At 37.2% G+C, this 14,968-nt stretch overlaps 1 protein-coding gene across 1 annotated transcript in view; it reads right to left on the bottom strand.

Moving 5' to 3' along the window:
• Positions 1–2,231: 2,231 nt before the first annotated feature.
• Positions 2,232–14,968, bottom strand: part of LOC148860767 (myosin-1-like) — a 52,186-nt gene continuing 39,449 nt past the window's right edge. Inside the window, exons 18-23 of the mRNA XM_088983503.1 lie at positions 9,551–9,756; positions 9,327–9,462; positions 8,752–8,881; positions 8,485–8,631; positions 7,221–7,300; positions 2,232–3,174 (exon numbers count right to left, since the gene is read on the bottom strand). Coding sequence (XP_088839629.1) covers positions 2,488–3,174; positions 7,221–7,300; positions 8,485–8,631; positions 8,752–8,881; positions 9,327–9,462; positions 9,551–9,756 — 1,386 coding nt within the window. The 3' untranslated portion in view covers positions 2,232–2,487. The remainder of the gene's footprint in view (positions 3,175–7,220; positions 7,301–8,484; positions 8,632–8,751; positions 8,882–9,326; positions 9,463–9,550; positions 9,757–14,968) is intronic.

Raw genomic sequence — 14,968 nt, 5'->3', positions numbered from 1 at the left:
TCACAGCAGTTAGTGAAATGTTGTCATTTTTTCTTGTCTTTTTTGAGCCTTAAAGGCGAAAATTCATAAATTAAGGCTGCGTTTGAAAACGATGCAAATGGAGTATAAATCCCGGTTCAAGATAAATTTGCACTTAGGTTCACTTTTGCCTGTGTTTGACAACATTATATTTATGCATTGACAAATGACAGACCAATGCATGTTTACATTGAAAATAAGATGTAAAAGTACATCAATAAAAAACAAGTAAATTTGCATTCAAGTGGGCTTTTGTTATATTGAAATTCATGTTTGCATTCATTACAGCTAAAAGTCTATTTGGCAAGAAGAAAAATATGTTGGTGCAAAACTAACCCAATTTTACAATTTATATGAATCATTTTACACTTTACATATTTGCATTCACACTTATTTGCATTGTTTCCAAGTGGGCTTTTGTTATATTGAAATTCATGTTTGCATTCATTACAGCTAAAAGTCTATTTGGCAAGAAGAAAAATATGTTGGTGCAAAACTAACCCAATTTTACAATTTATATGAATCATTTTACACTTTACATATTTGCATTCACACTTATTTGCATTGTTTCCAAATGCAGCCTAAATGCTTATAACAATCCACGAGAAAAGTGCAAAAAAAGTACAATGCCAACAAATAGACTAATCTTATTGAGAAAGAATAGAATAATCATGAGCGGTGGGAGTAAACAACTCAATATCAATCTTACTGAGAAGAGATAATCATGAGAATTGGGAGTAAACAACTCAAGAAACATGCTTTGATTTGCTGTTATGAAACCAAAACTCAGGGGAGGGATAGACTGCCAGAATGGGTCATTGCATTAAGGTTCCCGGATAAGAGGCTGTTGAAAGTTGAAACTACCTACTGCAGATCCGATATCAACCTTAAGAGGAATAACATCTTTCATCACCTTAACATGAACACAAAAACACACTCAGGACATACCGCCCTATTATCACTTTCATCAATTCGTTTTTCAAACAGAGTCCAGCAATCATCTGACATACGGAAACAAAGGTTGCAGTGTCAAGGCCCACACACACACAAAAAAAAAAAACAATTTAAGTGTAACTGATGAAATCAAGAGTACTTCCAACAAACCAGTCATCACAATCGCTTTCATGGAAAATAGAACAAAAAGGGAATCCACCATTGGCCACAAGAGCCCAGATCAATGTCATGAGAAATGATACTGGCCAGGAATAAATTCACATCAATCCCATTGAAAAATGAAATTCACATCAATCACATTCGTTAAAATTTCTAAAATACACTTCATAGTTAGAAATTTTAATTACTAAAATAATTATTCCATTATTAATACTTTAATTTTTATAAAATTAAAAAAAAAACATTTTTGAAATAAATGTAGATTAGTTGATTTGATAGATTCGATTTAATACTATATTCTTGAATATTTTGTAAACAATTGTTTATTTTCTATAAATAATAAATATTCATTAATTTAAATTAAAATATCAATTAATAATTTATAAAAATATGTAAAATTTTTAAGATGCATATCATGTGAAAATTTATAAGTTTTAATTATTAAAATAGTTATTCTATTGTTAATATTTTATTTATAAATTTCTTGATATTAAAAATCATCTTTTGATATAAACATGGATTTGATAGATTATTTATTCTATTAGTTTATATAATAGTAGTTTTGAATATTATTCTTAAGTTTTTAATTGAAGTTGTTAAGCATAAACATGTGTTGCTTGTTTGAATTGCATGCGGGCACTGAATTTAATAAAAATCATTTTGCTTAATTTATTATCATAAAATGTATGATTTAGTGGTCTAGAGTTGCATTTAAGGTTAAGTGTTGGGCCCTAGGTGACCTAGTTCAAATTACCATATACAACTTTTTGATAGAGAGACAATGTATCGATGTCTATTGGACAGACAATGTGTTGGTAGAGAGACAATGTGGGATAAAATAATAATTGCCCCCTCTTTCCTTTTTATCAAAAGGATAGACATGGGCGAAATGGGTGAATGTGTCCAGCCCAAAAACGCTCTCAACAACATACGCTGTCTATTGGACAGCCAAAGTTTACAATTATTGCATGAAACTTTGGAGAAACATGCTTACAAAGTTCTGCATGATGTCCCAATATGATCTGTTCTGAATCTTCTGATCACCAATGTGGACATTTGGCAACATCAAATAGTCAGACTAGAAGAAACACACCTGCAAGTGATTCAATCGTTACTCTGAATTTTATTAATAATTTTTTATTTTGTATTTCTTTTTCCAATAAAAAGGTGGCATTTTGATAAGACATTTTACATATTTAGATCTTCTGGGGACTGAAAAAGCACCGAAGACCTCTTATATTTCAGCTGTAACAGCGAAAATACATTAATGATCTTTTCAGCCAATTCTAAACATAAACAAATTGGCTAAACAAGTAATCAAATAGACACTAGATAGTTGTAACTTAAGAATAATAACTAATTTATCCTTGAGCTGTTTCTCCTTCCCCACCATTTCTTCCTACCCTTCTCTGCATTTCCTGCCCCATTTCCAAGTTTGTGGAGGATTACCTTTGTCTCTCGCAGTCTTGCCCCATAATCCTTCTTCCAAGCTTCAAATATCTGCTTTAACCTTCTCAGTTCTCTGTCAGGATTTATACTTGCCTCAGCCTGCCCTGACTTCACTTCCACCAAAAATTTGGCATCATCACCAAATACCTGGCTCCGCTGTTCAAATTCTTCTGCCAATCGGCTTATAACACTCAGACCTGCACTCATCTCTCTGTCCAAGATTTGGGGCCCAGGTCTCAACCCGTTGTTCTCCTGGCCCTTGCTATTGTTGTTCCCAAGATCCCAGTTATGTTCTCTGTCATCAGTTGCATTAACCGAGGCATCAGACTTTCTTTCAGCATCATCAATTACAAGGCTCTTCTTTGCGATGGAAAGGCTGGATTGTAGGGAACTCATTTGTTTTTGCCACACTTCTTCCATGGACTTCATCTTCAGCTCATACTCAGACCACCTGCTTTCATACTGCTGGAGTCTTTGGTGGAGAATGTCATTTTCTTCTTCTTTTTCCCGCAGAGCAGCCTCTGCCTTTAGAACCCTGCGCTGTAGCTCTGCAAGGACTGATGCTTTTACCAGCACCTGATCTGGTTCAGAACCCTATTTGCAAAAGTGAACTAGGTTAATATGAATGTGAACAATTTGACAACATGCATATTATAAATGTGAACAATTTGAAAACGTACAAGAGAAGGCAACATAGAGCAAATATTAGCTTGGCCATGCATATTGCATTCCAGGAAATGTTATTTTATAAATAGTGAAACTAAAGATGAAAGAATGGCATCACATCAGGACTATGAAAAGTACATTTAGACCCAAATCCTATGCCACTTCATGGATTGTCTCATAGGAACATGCAATGTCAGTCCTGCCTTGGAGCTCAGTCCAAAATAGTATGGCTCTTGCATCTTGATGTTAGTTAGTTTACTGTTAGTAATGTGGCAGCATTCTCTTTATTTGTTTTTTATTAGAGTGTGCCACCAGGGGCATTATTGTAATTCCTCTTATTTTTTGTCACTCTACTATGAATAGAAGAAAGGGTGCCGCCAGCCTATTCTTTTGGCTCCCCAAACACTTTTTGCTTCTCTCCTCTCCTTGTTTTCTATTACTTCTTGGATGAAAACATGGTATCAGCTGATCATTGGGCAAGCAGTATAAGCATTCAGATATCTTTTCTTACCCAGAATTCTCTGTTTTTTTTACTCAGTGAAGAATCCCTAAGGCTATGTTTGGTTTGAAGGAAAATGTAGGGAAAGGAAGGGAAAGACAGGGAAACCTTGGGAAAGGAAGGGAAAGGTAGGGAAACCTTTACAGACCTTGTATTGGTTTCCCTGTCTTTCCCTTCCTTTCCCTACCTTTTCCTCCAAACCAAACATAGCCTAATTGGCTATTGGCCTGATCAAATCAGTACTTTTCTTCTTTGTTGTTCTCTCTGGGTCATAAAACCAAGGAGAATAGGTGGTGATAGTTTGATGCAGTAAAGGTGAGTTCTTTTCTTGGGTGTGTACCTTCATACCTATATGGACATAGGTGGTATGCACAACTCTTATTGCCGCATGGTGTATGTGGACTGAAAGCAATTAAACCTTGCGGTTCTAGTACTCTGCAGCTATGGTTGTCTAATTTCAGCAGTTCGATTGACTCTTTTGAGTAGTTCAGTTGATGTTTTGTGCCCCTATTTGTGATTGTAGGTGTTGGGGTGAATTGTGACCAGTTATATTTTTCAGCTCTTTCTTTTTTGGCATTCTGGTGTTGTTCTGATGGCCACTGATGAGTCTGCTTCTTCCAGGGTTACAACATCACAAGGAACAACTAGCGTAGGGGCTGATAACATGATCTTCTATATGCTGATCACCCCCTTGAATGTCCTGAATTATCTAAATTAATCTAAGGGAATAAATCTTTATGTAACTGCAAGAGGGAAAGCAGGATATATTAATGGGAAGGTAAAACAACCCAAGAATGGAACTGCTGCACATGATAGATGGTGGGATCAGGAGAACACTTGGCTGAAATAGTTGGTAATCAAACCTGTTGCAGTACAGATTTCAGCAAGAAAAAATAAAGAAAAGAGAGAACTAGAGAGCAGAAGAGAGGAGAAGAAGAAACACAGAGAAAAGAGAGAAAAAGGGGTGCAGTATCTTATGTTACTGCGGCCCCACTACTTGTATTTATATGTTGGCAAACAAAAGATTAGTACAATGACACTAATACTCCTGCTGCCCATATAAGAGCAGAAAAACAATAACAACAAGCAATAAATAATATAAAACATAACATAAACATAAGGAGGTACCACACCAATCTATTGTATTGTGTCTCTATGCTCCCCCTCAAGTTGGGAATAGATATTTGTTATTCCTAATTTGTGTAAATCTATTTTCAACTTGATTTTTGTAATAGCTATGGTGAAGAGATCAGCAAGATGCATATCAGAAGCAACATAGGACAGCACACTTCTTGGGAAGCAACTCTTTCTCTGATAAAATGTCAGTTCACCTCGATATGTTTGGTCCTATCATGTTGTATTGGATTATGAGCAATATTAATGACGACTTGATTATCACAATATAGCATCAAGGGCCTTTCAAATTCAATGCCCAACTCCCCATGTAGGGATCTCAGCCATAATACTTCAACCACATCATTGGCCATGGACCTAAACGCAGCCTTGGCACTAGAACAAGCAACAACGTTCTATTTCTTACTCCTTGAAACAAGATTTCCTCAAATAAAGGCACAGTGCCATGAGGTAGAGATCTCTTATCATCAACACATCCATTCAAATCAACATTTATGTACACCTCTATTTTCATATGACCATTATTTTTGAAGAGTATGCCTTGGCTTAGACATCTCTTCAAGTAAGTAAGAATCTTCTCAACTGCAAGTAAATGGGATGTTCTAGGAGAATGCATGTACTAATTGGCAACACTAACAACAATGTTGAGTTGTGTCAGACATAGATAAAAAAGTTTTTCAACTAACAACTTAAACATAGCTTTGTCTTCAAGAGGCTCACCACCTTTTGCACTTATCATTCTGTTCAATAAGTGTATCAGTAGACTTAACTCCTAATTTCCTAGTTTCGTCCAATTGAATTAGGACATATTTCCTTCGGGAGATAAAAATGCCATGTTTGAACTGAGCCACTTCAATTCTCAAGAAATAGCACAAATTATCCAGGCCTTTCACTTCATACTCTTTGTTAAGTAACTACTTAAGAGAATTAATCTCACCAATGTCGGTGCCTGTCACCACAATATCATCAACATACATTGCAAGGAGAGTCACGGAAGAACCTACCTTGATAAAAAAGTGTGGTTTGATTGGGCCTGCACATAGCCAAACTTCTCCAAGGCAAGTCCAAATCTATCAAACCATGGCCTTGGAGAATGCTTTAGACCATACAAAGCCTTCTTCAATCGATCACTATTGAGAAAGGCATTTTTAACATTCATCTAAAACAATGGCCATAAGAAATTTGCAACAATGGACAAAAATACTCCAAACGAGTTCATCTTAACAATTGATACAAAGGTCTCTATGTAACCAATACCATAAGTCTATGGTTATCCCTTTGCAACCAATTATGCCTTGTATATCTTTCAACTGGGCCATCAACGTTGTATTTCATTGTAAACACTCATATGCACCCAACTTGTTTCTTCCCCTCCAACTGATCCACCAACTCCCATGTATTATTTTAATGAGGGCATCCGTCTCCACCTTCATTGCATCCTTTCACTCAATCACCAATTAATTAAAGTGGAAGTTAATACAATTTGATGATAGGGATGTCATCCCCAACCTTTCAAGCCACAATTACATAAGTCCAAAAACAGCTAATAGGTTCCCAACAGCCCAACTTGAGAGGGAGTTTTGTTAGTTTACTGTTAGTATGGTGTCAGTTACTGTTATTGTGCTGTCAGCATTCTCTTTTACTTGTGTTTTATTAGAGTGTGCTGCCAGGGGCATTATTGTAATTCCTCCATTTTATTTTTGTCACCCTATTATAAATAGAAGAAAGGGTTTGACCAGCCTATTCTTTTGGCTCCCTAAACACTTTTTCTTCTTCTCCTCTCCTCTCTTCTCCACGTATTTTTCCATTATTTCTTGGATGAAAACACATCCAACATATATAATTACTTTGGAAAGTCATAATATAATAGAAGGCATCTGTAGATCAGATGAGGAGGTGTAGATGTAGACTCTGATCTGAACACAGAAAAGTGATTCAGACACTCTAAGTGCAGTGTATTTGACAGGAGGATTGGTACTTTTCCTTTGAACAAGAACTTGGCCATACAAGCATGAACCTTGTGGCTACATGACAATCTTAATCAGTTGAACTTAAGTTAAAGGGCCTCCATACACAAAGTTGATAGCTACTTCATTATCTACACAAATACAAACAGAGTTATGCATACACATGCTAAAAGTTAGAAACAAACACACAAGGACCCGCCATTTCCTTTCTTTTAGTTAGAAATTCTCAGACAATCTACAAGCAATTTATCAGATGGACATTGTAACATGGATTTAACTTGGATATGCATGGAAGAACCGAACTTGAGTATTGAGTACCCTCAGAGTGTTTGAAAGATATTTCATATGATTAAGATATTAGTATTGTAGAATACCTTTGTGCCTTCAAATTTCTGGGTTGAACTCAACAAAGTTACATCACCCGAACACCTTCTAACTAGCCAGCCACGAATAACTGAAAGATGAATTTAACACAAATCATGAAATACACTAACATGCTTTGCAAAAGACACCATCTCAAGCATATAAATAAGCAGAAATTTTCCTGTTTTCCTGAGCTTGATTTTGAAACATCAACTGAAAATTCTCAAAGCTTAAAAAGTAAAAATAATGAGGGCAGTGGTACTGCCAATTATTATTACTGGAATAACAATTGTATCCAATATTGTAAATTTGTAATGGTGGTATAGGTGTCAAGGCAACACCTAGACATGTGCCTACTGTCTAGGCAACAAGGTGTCCATGGAGGGTAGTCTCACTTACCTGCCTGCTTTTTTGTACAAGGTGCTATATAATATTTTTTATTTTAATTTTATGCAATTACAATAATAAAATATACATTATTATACTAATTTTATGCAATTACAATCAACACAGATGTTGTAGAGTCCGGATCTCCTCCCAACAAAAAAGCATTCCAACATGATCAGTGTCCACACATCTCGTGCAGTGGGTCCCAGCCAGAGTGTGAGACGTGTGAGCACAGATAATGTTGGAAGCATGTTGGGGCAGTTTTTGTTGGGAGGAGATCCCAACTTGTTGGTGTATGCTCTCTTATGTTTCCAGATTTGCAAGTCAACTTCAGGCTGTAATCCCTCTCCTTTTTCTGGGTAGATGGGATTGTACAAATCTAAGTCACCTATGAACTCTTTCAAAAAGGGGAGAAAAAAGAACCAACTTAATTTTCATAGCCCGTATGGATGCCTAGAGCATAAATACTTATTACCTCATTATTTCACACACACACATGAAATTTTCTGTACAATTGAACTTTCCATTTCTTCATTATTCTTCTTTATTACCTGAACAATGTGAATCAAATCTCATAATTCACATTGGAACTTGATTCAATTTGAACACCTGTTGAGGTTTTACAATCCTATTTGTTTTGACAACTATAACTAGACTATGACATTCCATATTTGATTTGACAAAAGAAAACAAAGTTAAAATATTATTAATAGTTATAGTGGTTGAAATAATATGATAGTAGCCATTATCTAGGGTTGTTTACACATACAAGAAAGTGGTTTGTCTACTGTAGCCACAATGCAACTATTGACTATTAATCTATTATAGTTTACTTTGCTAAAATAATGAAACCAATTGGCAGGCCTAAAAGGAAAATTAAAGTTTTACCTGACTGTATCACTATTGATGCATCACGAACATTCATGAATTTTTTCCTAGCAGTTCTGCCTTTTACCAGCTTCTGTATAAACACAGCAGCTCTATGAGTTCGTAGTAAGATAACATATTCCTTTCTGGCTTTCTCTCCACGAACAACTGCATGGGTAAAGTCAAGATATTACTTGTCCAGATGATAATAGAAAAACCAAAAGAACTTTTTCACTATTATTACACTATACATTTTCTATAATTGAAGTTCCAAGAGGAAGACAATACATGATTGCAGAGTGGCAATTCCTCTCCTAAGTTCCTTGAGATAAATGCGAGCCTTGTGACCTCTGAAACAGCTTTGAACTCGTAAAATGCCATGGAGAGTACGATTTCTTGTATCCTCAAGTGCACCAATCTGTAGATTGTTATAGTTGCATAAAGTTTATTCCAGAAGGAAGGCATACAAAAGATAATTTTCTCATTAGTAAAACTACTTTAGGGGCTTAATACAAAAGATAATTTTCTCAGCATTTTCCACTTTCTTGAAGTAAAGACAATTCTCATTCTAGTCTTTAGAGTAGGTAAATAAATGACCTGCCCACTCCTAACCATTTGAGTCCATTTTTCTTTTGATGGACAGCTTCCCACAATTTTTCTGTCATGTCCAAAAGAACATGATAACTCTTCCCTCCAAATTGTAACCATACTGAATTGTGAAAACCAAAGCCTCTACTTGTGCAACACATGATGAATATTTATCTCTAGGAGAAGATGTAGTTGATATCTCCTCATTAATTTATTTATTGTGTCAATATACAAAGTCTCTAGTAAAGTTATAAAATATAAGCATTTTTCCCTACCTGTCCAGTTCGGAAAAACAATTTTGTATAGCCAACTTGATACATCTCTGGCAGAATATTGAACTGGTGAAGAATTGCAACTGAAACGCTGAGTGGATCTTGCGAGGCAACACTCTCCAGAAGAAGAAAACCATACCTGATATGGGGTATAAACGAAAGAGGAAAAAGGTTCTTCAGAACCATGCAAATTATGGGAGTGTTATTACATATCTATATATCTTTACCTGCTTGCAAACTTTTGGTGTGACATCTTAGTAGGATAACCAGATCTTGATATTCGGACCACCTCTAGGACTCCACAACACCTTAGCTGCTGCAATATGAGACCTTGTTCATAAATTCCAGGACGCTGCAAGTTGTTGGGCTTGATACAGCGTATGAAGTGTGGTGTTGTATTCTCCAACCGTTGCATTAATTGGAAAAGTTGACCCTAAAGAAAAAATAATGACAAATTAACCGCAATTTTGTGAAAGGACTTATGATGTCATTCTGAATCTTCATAGTTTCTTAAAGACAGTAAAATGAGAAGGACCAGTTTATTTGAATGCAATGAATATGGGAGTTTGGCAAGAACAAATTGTTGCTTTGGAACTACCAAATTTTGTTCAAAAAGGCTTAAACCACCAATGCTTAAGTTTTTAATATGAACCTTCAAAGCAGATTATTGAATAGGAAAGAGAATGCTAAAAGGACAAATAGAAATGAAGTGGTGCCCAGAATTTTAGGACGGGTATCTCCATTATTAGATGGTCTTGCTGGAGGAGTTTCAAGTTGTGATTCATTATGCTTTTTCATTACTGACATAAGTGCCTTTTGTACATCTCTGTACAAGTAACCAGCTTGAGGATCTTGGGCAGCCTCGTATTCATTCATTTTCTATTGAATCTTGGGCTTCACAATGAGACATGCTTATAAATCTTCTAAAAATATTATAGTACTCAGTTATTTATCAAGAAGATGTTGGCAACATAGTAATCTAAAAAAAATAAAAATTATGAATTAAGAAAAAGGTTGATCACATAATTTTATAATCAAAGAGAACAATTGCAGTAAAATCTTTTCTTCTCCAATAGAAATGGGGAAGGAGGAAAAAGAAAAGCCACAAGGGCTATCAGTACACAATAGATTGCTGCCTGACCCAAGATGGGGGCATTTTAAAACTTAGTCCACATAAGAACCAGAAAGAGGGTGTTTCCTATCAAGCCCAATCCCAAAGCCCCAACCATTAGTTAGACCTAAGGCAGGTTGATGACATGGCTATGAAAGTAATAAAATGAGAGAAAAAATGTGTATATAAAAACTGAGAATAATTCTTTGGTGCAATGGTAAAATCTCAGTCCGCCAGTGTGAACTCGTCTTACACCTCTGGTCTCCAGCCCAGATGAAGGAGGATTGTGTCAGTTTTTTTTTTTTTTTTTTGATAATAAAACAAAATTTATTAGAAGAGAAAAAGCATACAAGAGAGAGGTGACAAGCAGTCACCCACAAAGAAGAGGAGACCTCAAAACAGAGATGACTCCAACTCAAAACAACCTACAAAGAACCTTCAAAACCTAACACCCAAACACCCCATTCCACCTAGCCCCAAAACTACAGGCACAATAAAAGACACAAACAAAACAGGCAGGACATGAACCGGCCACCATTACTCTTCCGCAAACCCATCATCACTCCCATCTGCTTCATTCCAAGCCTCTCTTCCTTGCTCCTCAACATCTCTCTTCAGACTCTCCTCCTTCCTCTCGAACTTTTCAATGGCTTTTCTGGCAAACTCCTCTCTTCCCAAAAAGAAAAGAACAAGTTTTTTTCCAACTTCAATATTTTTTCATCAATTTTCTCAATACCTGGCCCAACCTTCTCCGTTTTTTCTCATGAAATTGTGCTAGCTATCCTCACGTCAACTTCGTTCCTTTCCTCAATATTCTTGGCTTGCCATTGAGTGTTAACCTCCTGTGGAGATAAAATCGGATGACAAATCACTTCTCCCTCTCCAGGATCAACTAACTCCAACGATTTAGTCTTCACAACCTTTCTCTTGTAAACTTTCTTAAAATTGTTTGTAGGACCAGCACCAACCAGGCCAAGCTTCAACCTAGAGAAAACTTTAGTTACGTGAACCAGGCAGCTCATGAAGTTCCATTGGTTAAGCTGTGTGTTCTCTCATTTTTTTACTATATTTTGATTCTAAGAACCAAGATTTTTTCTTTCTATCCATCTACTTCTGCATTCCCTTTCCATTATCTATAAATCTTAGTAGACTTTCTACTGATGAGGGAGACCATCTAGAGACAAATATTCAAATCTAAGAGTTATGGGTAATGTTGAAATAATTTAGTTATTTGTGTTAGGGTTGGCTAGTTAAAGCGCTTTTTTATTTTCTGTTATTTCTGTTATTGTACTCACTTACAGCTGGGGCACAAGGGTCTTTCCCCTTCTTATTTCTGCCGCCCTATATAATATAATAGAAGCTGGCGCCGCTAGCACTGTTCTATTGCTCCAAACCTTTTCTTCTTCCTTTCTTCTTTTCTCTCTTCTTCGCTTCTCTTCTCTACTTCCTCATATTTCAATCGGATTTATTGCCAAGATGGTATCAGAGCAAGGCTGTTGAATCTGGGCGACCAAGTTTTTTTCTCTTCAAGTTGCTGAATCTGGGCGGAACAAATGACTGAATCTGGGCTGATCAAATCAGATCTGCAACTGGTACAACCCTAAAGTTTTCTTTCTTCTTTTATTTCTTTCCTTGGTCGTGTACCAAGTGGAGAACAAATGAATCCAAACCACTGAATGTCGTCAGACTTTTGTGAGGGTTATATTTTTTATTTGTTGGATCGTGTGATCCTGTACCTATGAAAAGGTGACTGTAGGTCATAGATGACATGTTTTCTCTACTCGTTAGTCTGATTTCATGTGTGCTAGGATCTCTCTTATTGATTAATGCTGTGGTGGAACTTACTGGAAAACCAGTAGGCTGGGACTGTTCTTCATGCAGATCTGAAAATCAGTCCCGTCATAGTTCTTCTTTGGAAATTGGTGCTGTTTTTTGTGCTCAGATTAAGTCTAGAACTGAATTGTTGTGTGTGGAGCTTTTGTCGATATAAGGAGGGATTCTAAGTTGAGAGTTTAGATCAAAAAACCTTGTTTTACCATGTCGTCTGAGAATTCTGCAACTTCAGAGATTTCAGGGAGCCACAATGGAGTGAGTGGGGGAATGGATATGAATTTCCCCATGGCTGTTATTCCCTTTGATGGTCTGAACTACCTTGAGTGGTCTAGGGGAATAAAATTCTACATCACTGCTAGGGGGAAAATAGGATACATCAATGGGAGAGTGAAAGAACCGAAGAACGGAAGTGCTGAATATGATAGGTGGAACCAAGAGAATAGTATGGTGATGTCATGTCTCTTGGTTTCCATGCTGCCACAGGTAAGGAAAACTTTTATGTGGGCTGAAATTGCTTGTGAGATATGGGAACAAGAAAAGTCCACCTATTCAGAGCAAAGACACTATGCCAAGATATACCAACTGCAAGTTGAATCCTCTACTTGCAAGTAGGGGGAGAGGAGTCTCTCGATGTACTATTCTGATTTGACATCGATATGGAAAGAACTTGATCACTACCAGAATGTGAATTGGAAGTGTGACGAAGATGCAAAGGCATATAAGTCACTTGTATCTCAGCAACGGGTCTTTGCCTTCCTCCTAGGGTTGAATCCTTCATATGAGTCCATCAGGGTGCAGATCTTGGGTAGTAAAGACTTGCCATCAGTTCAAGAGGTGTATGCCTTAGTGCAGTCAGAAGAGAGTAGAAGAAGTGTGATGAATGTGTAGAGGGGGAGTCAATTGCCCTAGCTGCCCGGGGAAATTCAGATACAAATGTCGGAGGTGCTTTTAAGAAATGTGACTCTTAGAAGAGAACAGATGATAAGAGTAAACTTTGGTGCACTCACTGCCAGAAGACAAGACACACAAGAGATACATGTTGGGATCTCGATGGAAAACCTAAATGGGCACAAGATTTGGGTAAGAAGTCAATACCTGATCAGGGCAAGAAACCAAGTCAGCAGAATCAGAAAAAGTATAACTCAGCTAATATGGCGTCGCCAGAGACTAGTCCATTGGTAACTCAGGAGAGGCATCCTAGTTCTGACCCTAAGGAAGAAATTATCAACTCCTTTCGTGACCATTTGGAATTGTATGGTAGGACTCTCCGCCAGATGGATTTTGGTCCTACTCCCTCTACCTCTTTCGCGTCTACATCAGGTAACGCTGCCACTGCCTTCCATGTGTCATCTCATACCACTGATTCTCCTTGGGTTATTAACTCTGGAGCCTCAAACCACATGACTGGTAAGTCAAATTTATTTCAGACATATAACCTTCTCTCTAGGAGAGATAAGGTGAGACTAGCTGATGGTTCTTTCTCTACAATAGCTCGCCAAGGTACCATACCTCTCCCACTCAGCCTTACCCTTTCTAATGTACTGCATGTTCCGAAATTACCAATAAATTTGTTGTCCATTAGTAGTATAACTCACTCCTTGAACTGTTCAATCACTTTTTTTTCCGTCTTCATGTGTTTTTCAGGATTTGGCCTCGGGGAAGACGATTGGTAGAGGAAGCCTGGTGGATGGTTTCTACTCTTTGGAGAATAAAGCTGGTCTTGTGGCTATAGAGTCCATGAGTTTGTCCAGTGAGAGTCAAACCTATATATGGCATAGTCGTCTTGGTCATCTTTCTTTTGAGTCATTAAAAGTTATCTTCCCAAAGTTGTTTGAGTCCTTGTCAGTGAGTCAGTTACAGTGTCAGACATGTCAATTGAGTAAACATTGTAGAAGTTCTTTACCTTTGAGAAATAAAAGATCTGAATTTCCATTTCATATTGTTTATTCTGATGTTTGGGGCCCTGTTACTCTACCCACTGAGGCTGGATATAAGTACTTCATTACCTTGATTGATGATTACTCTAGATACACTTGGGTTTACCCTATGCGATCTAGAGATGAAGTGACAAAAATTGTGAAAGACTTTCAACGTATGGTGTTCACTCAGTTCCAAACTAAAATCCATATCTTCCGGTCGGACAATGCGAAGGAATACTTCCATAGTGACCTCATGGAGTTTTTTGCTTCGAGTGGGTCACTTCAACGAAGCTCTTGTGCCAAGACACTCCAACAAAATGGTGTTGCTGAACAAAAGAACCGTCACCTTCTCAAAGTAGCTTGTGGCTTATTAATTCATATGAGTGTGCCAAAACGTTTTTGGATGGATGCAGTTTTGTGTGCTACATACATCATCAACCGTAAGCCATCTCGGTTACTAGAGTATAAGGCCCCACATCAGCTTATGTTTCCTATAGCTCCGTTGTCCACCATTCCGATGCGTGTTTTTGGGTGTCGTTGCTTTGTCCATAACTTGTCCCCTACTTGAGGTAAGCTTGATCCTCGGGCTATTCCTTGTGTTTTCCTTGGTTACCCTTTATCTCAAAAGGGGTATCGTTGCTATGATCCTACCTCTTGCAAGTACTTTGTTTCCATTGATGTATCCTTCTTTGAGAATCAACCTTTCTTCTCAGTTTCTCCTCAGGGGGAGAGTAGGGTTGAGGAGAAACAGACGACTCAAACTCAACTACCTCCTTTACTCG

The sequence above is a fragment of the Nelumbo lutea genome, chromosome 4 (genome assembly GCF_056320005.1).
Source record: "Nelumbo lutea isolate HS-2025 chromosome 4, American lotus-T2T, whole genome shotgun sequence".
Lineage (NCBI taxonomy): Eukaryota > Viridiplantae > Streptophyta > Magnoliopsida > Proteales > Nelumbonaceae > Nelumbo > Nelumbo lutea.
The sequence above is the reverse complement of the archived record's forward strand: the minus strand, read 5'-3'. Positions and strand labels throughout refer to the sequence as shown.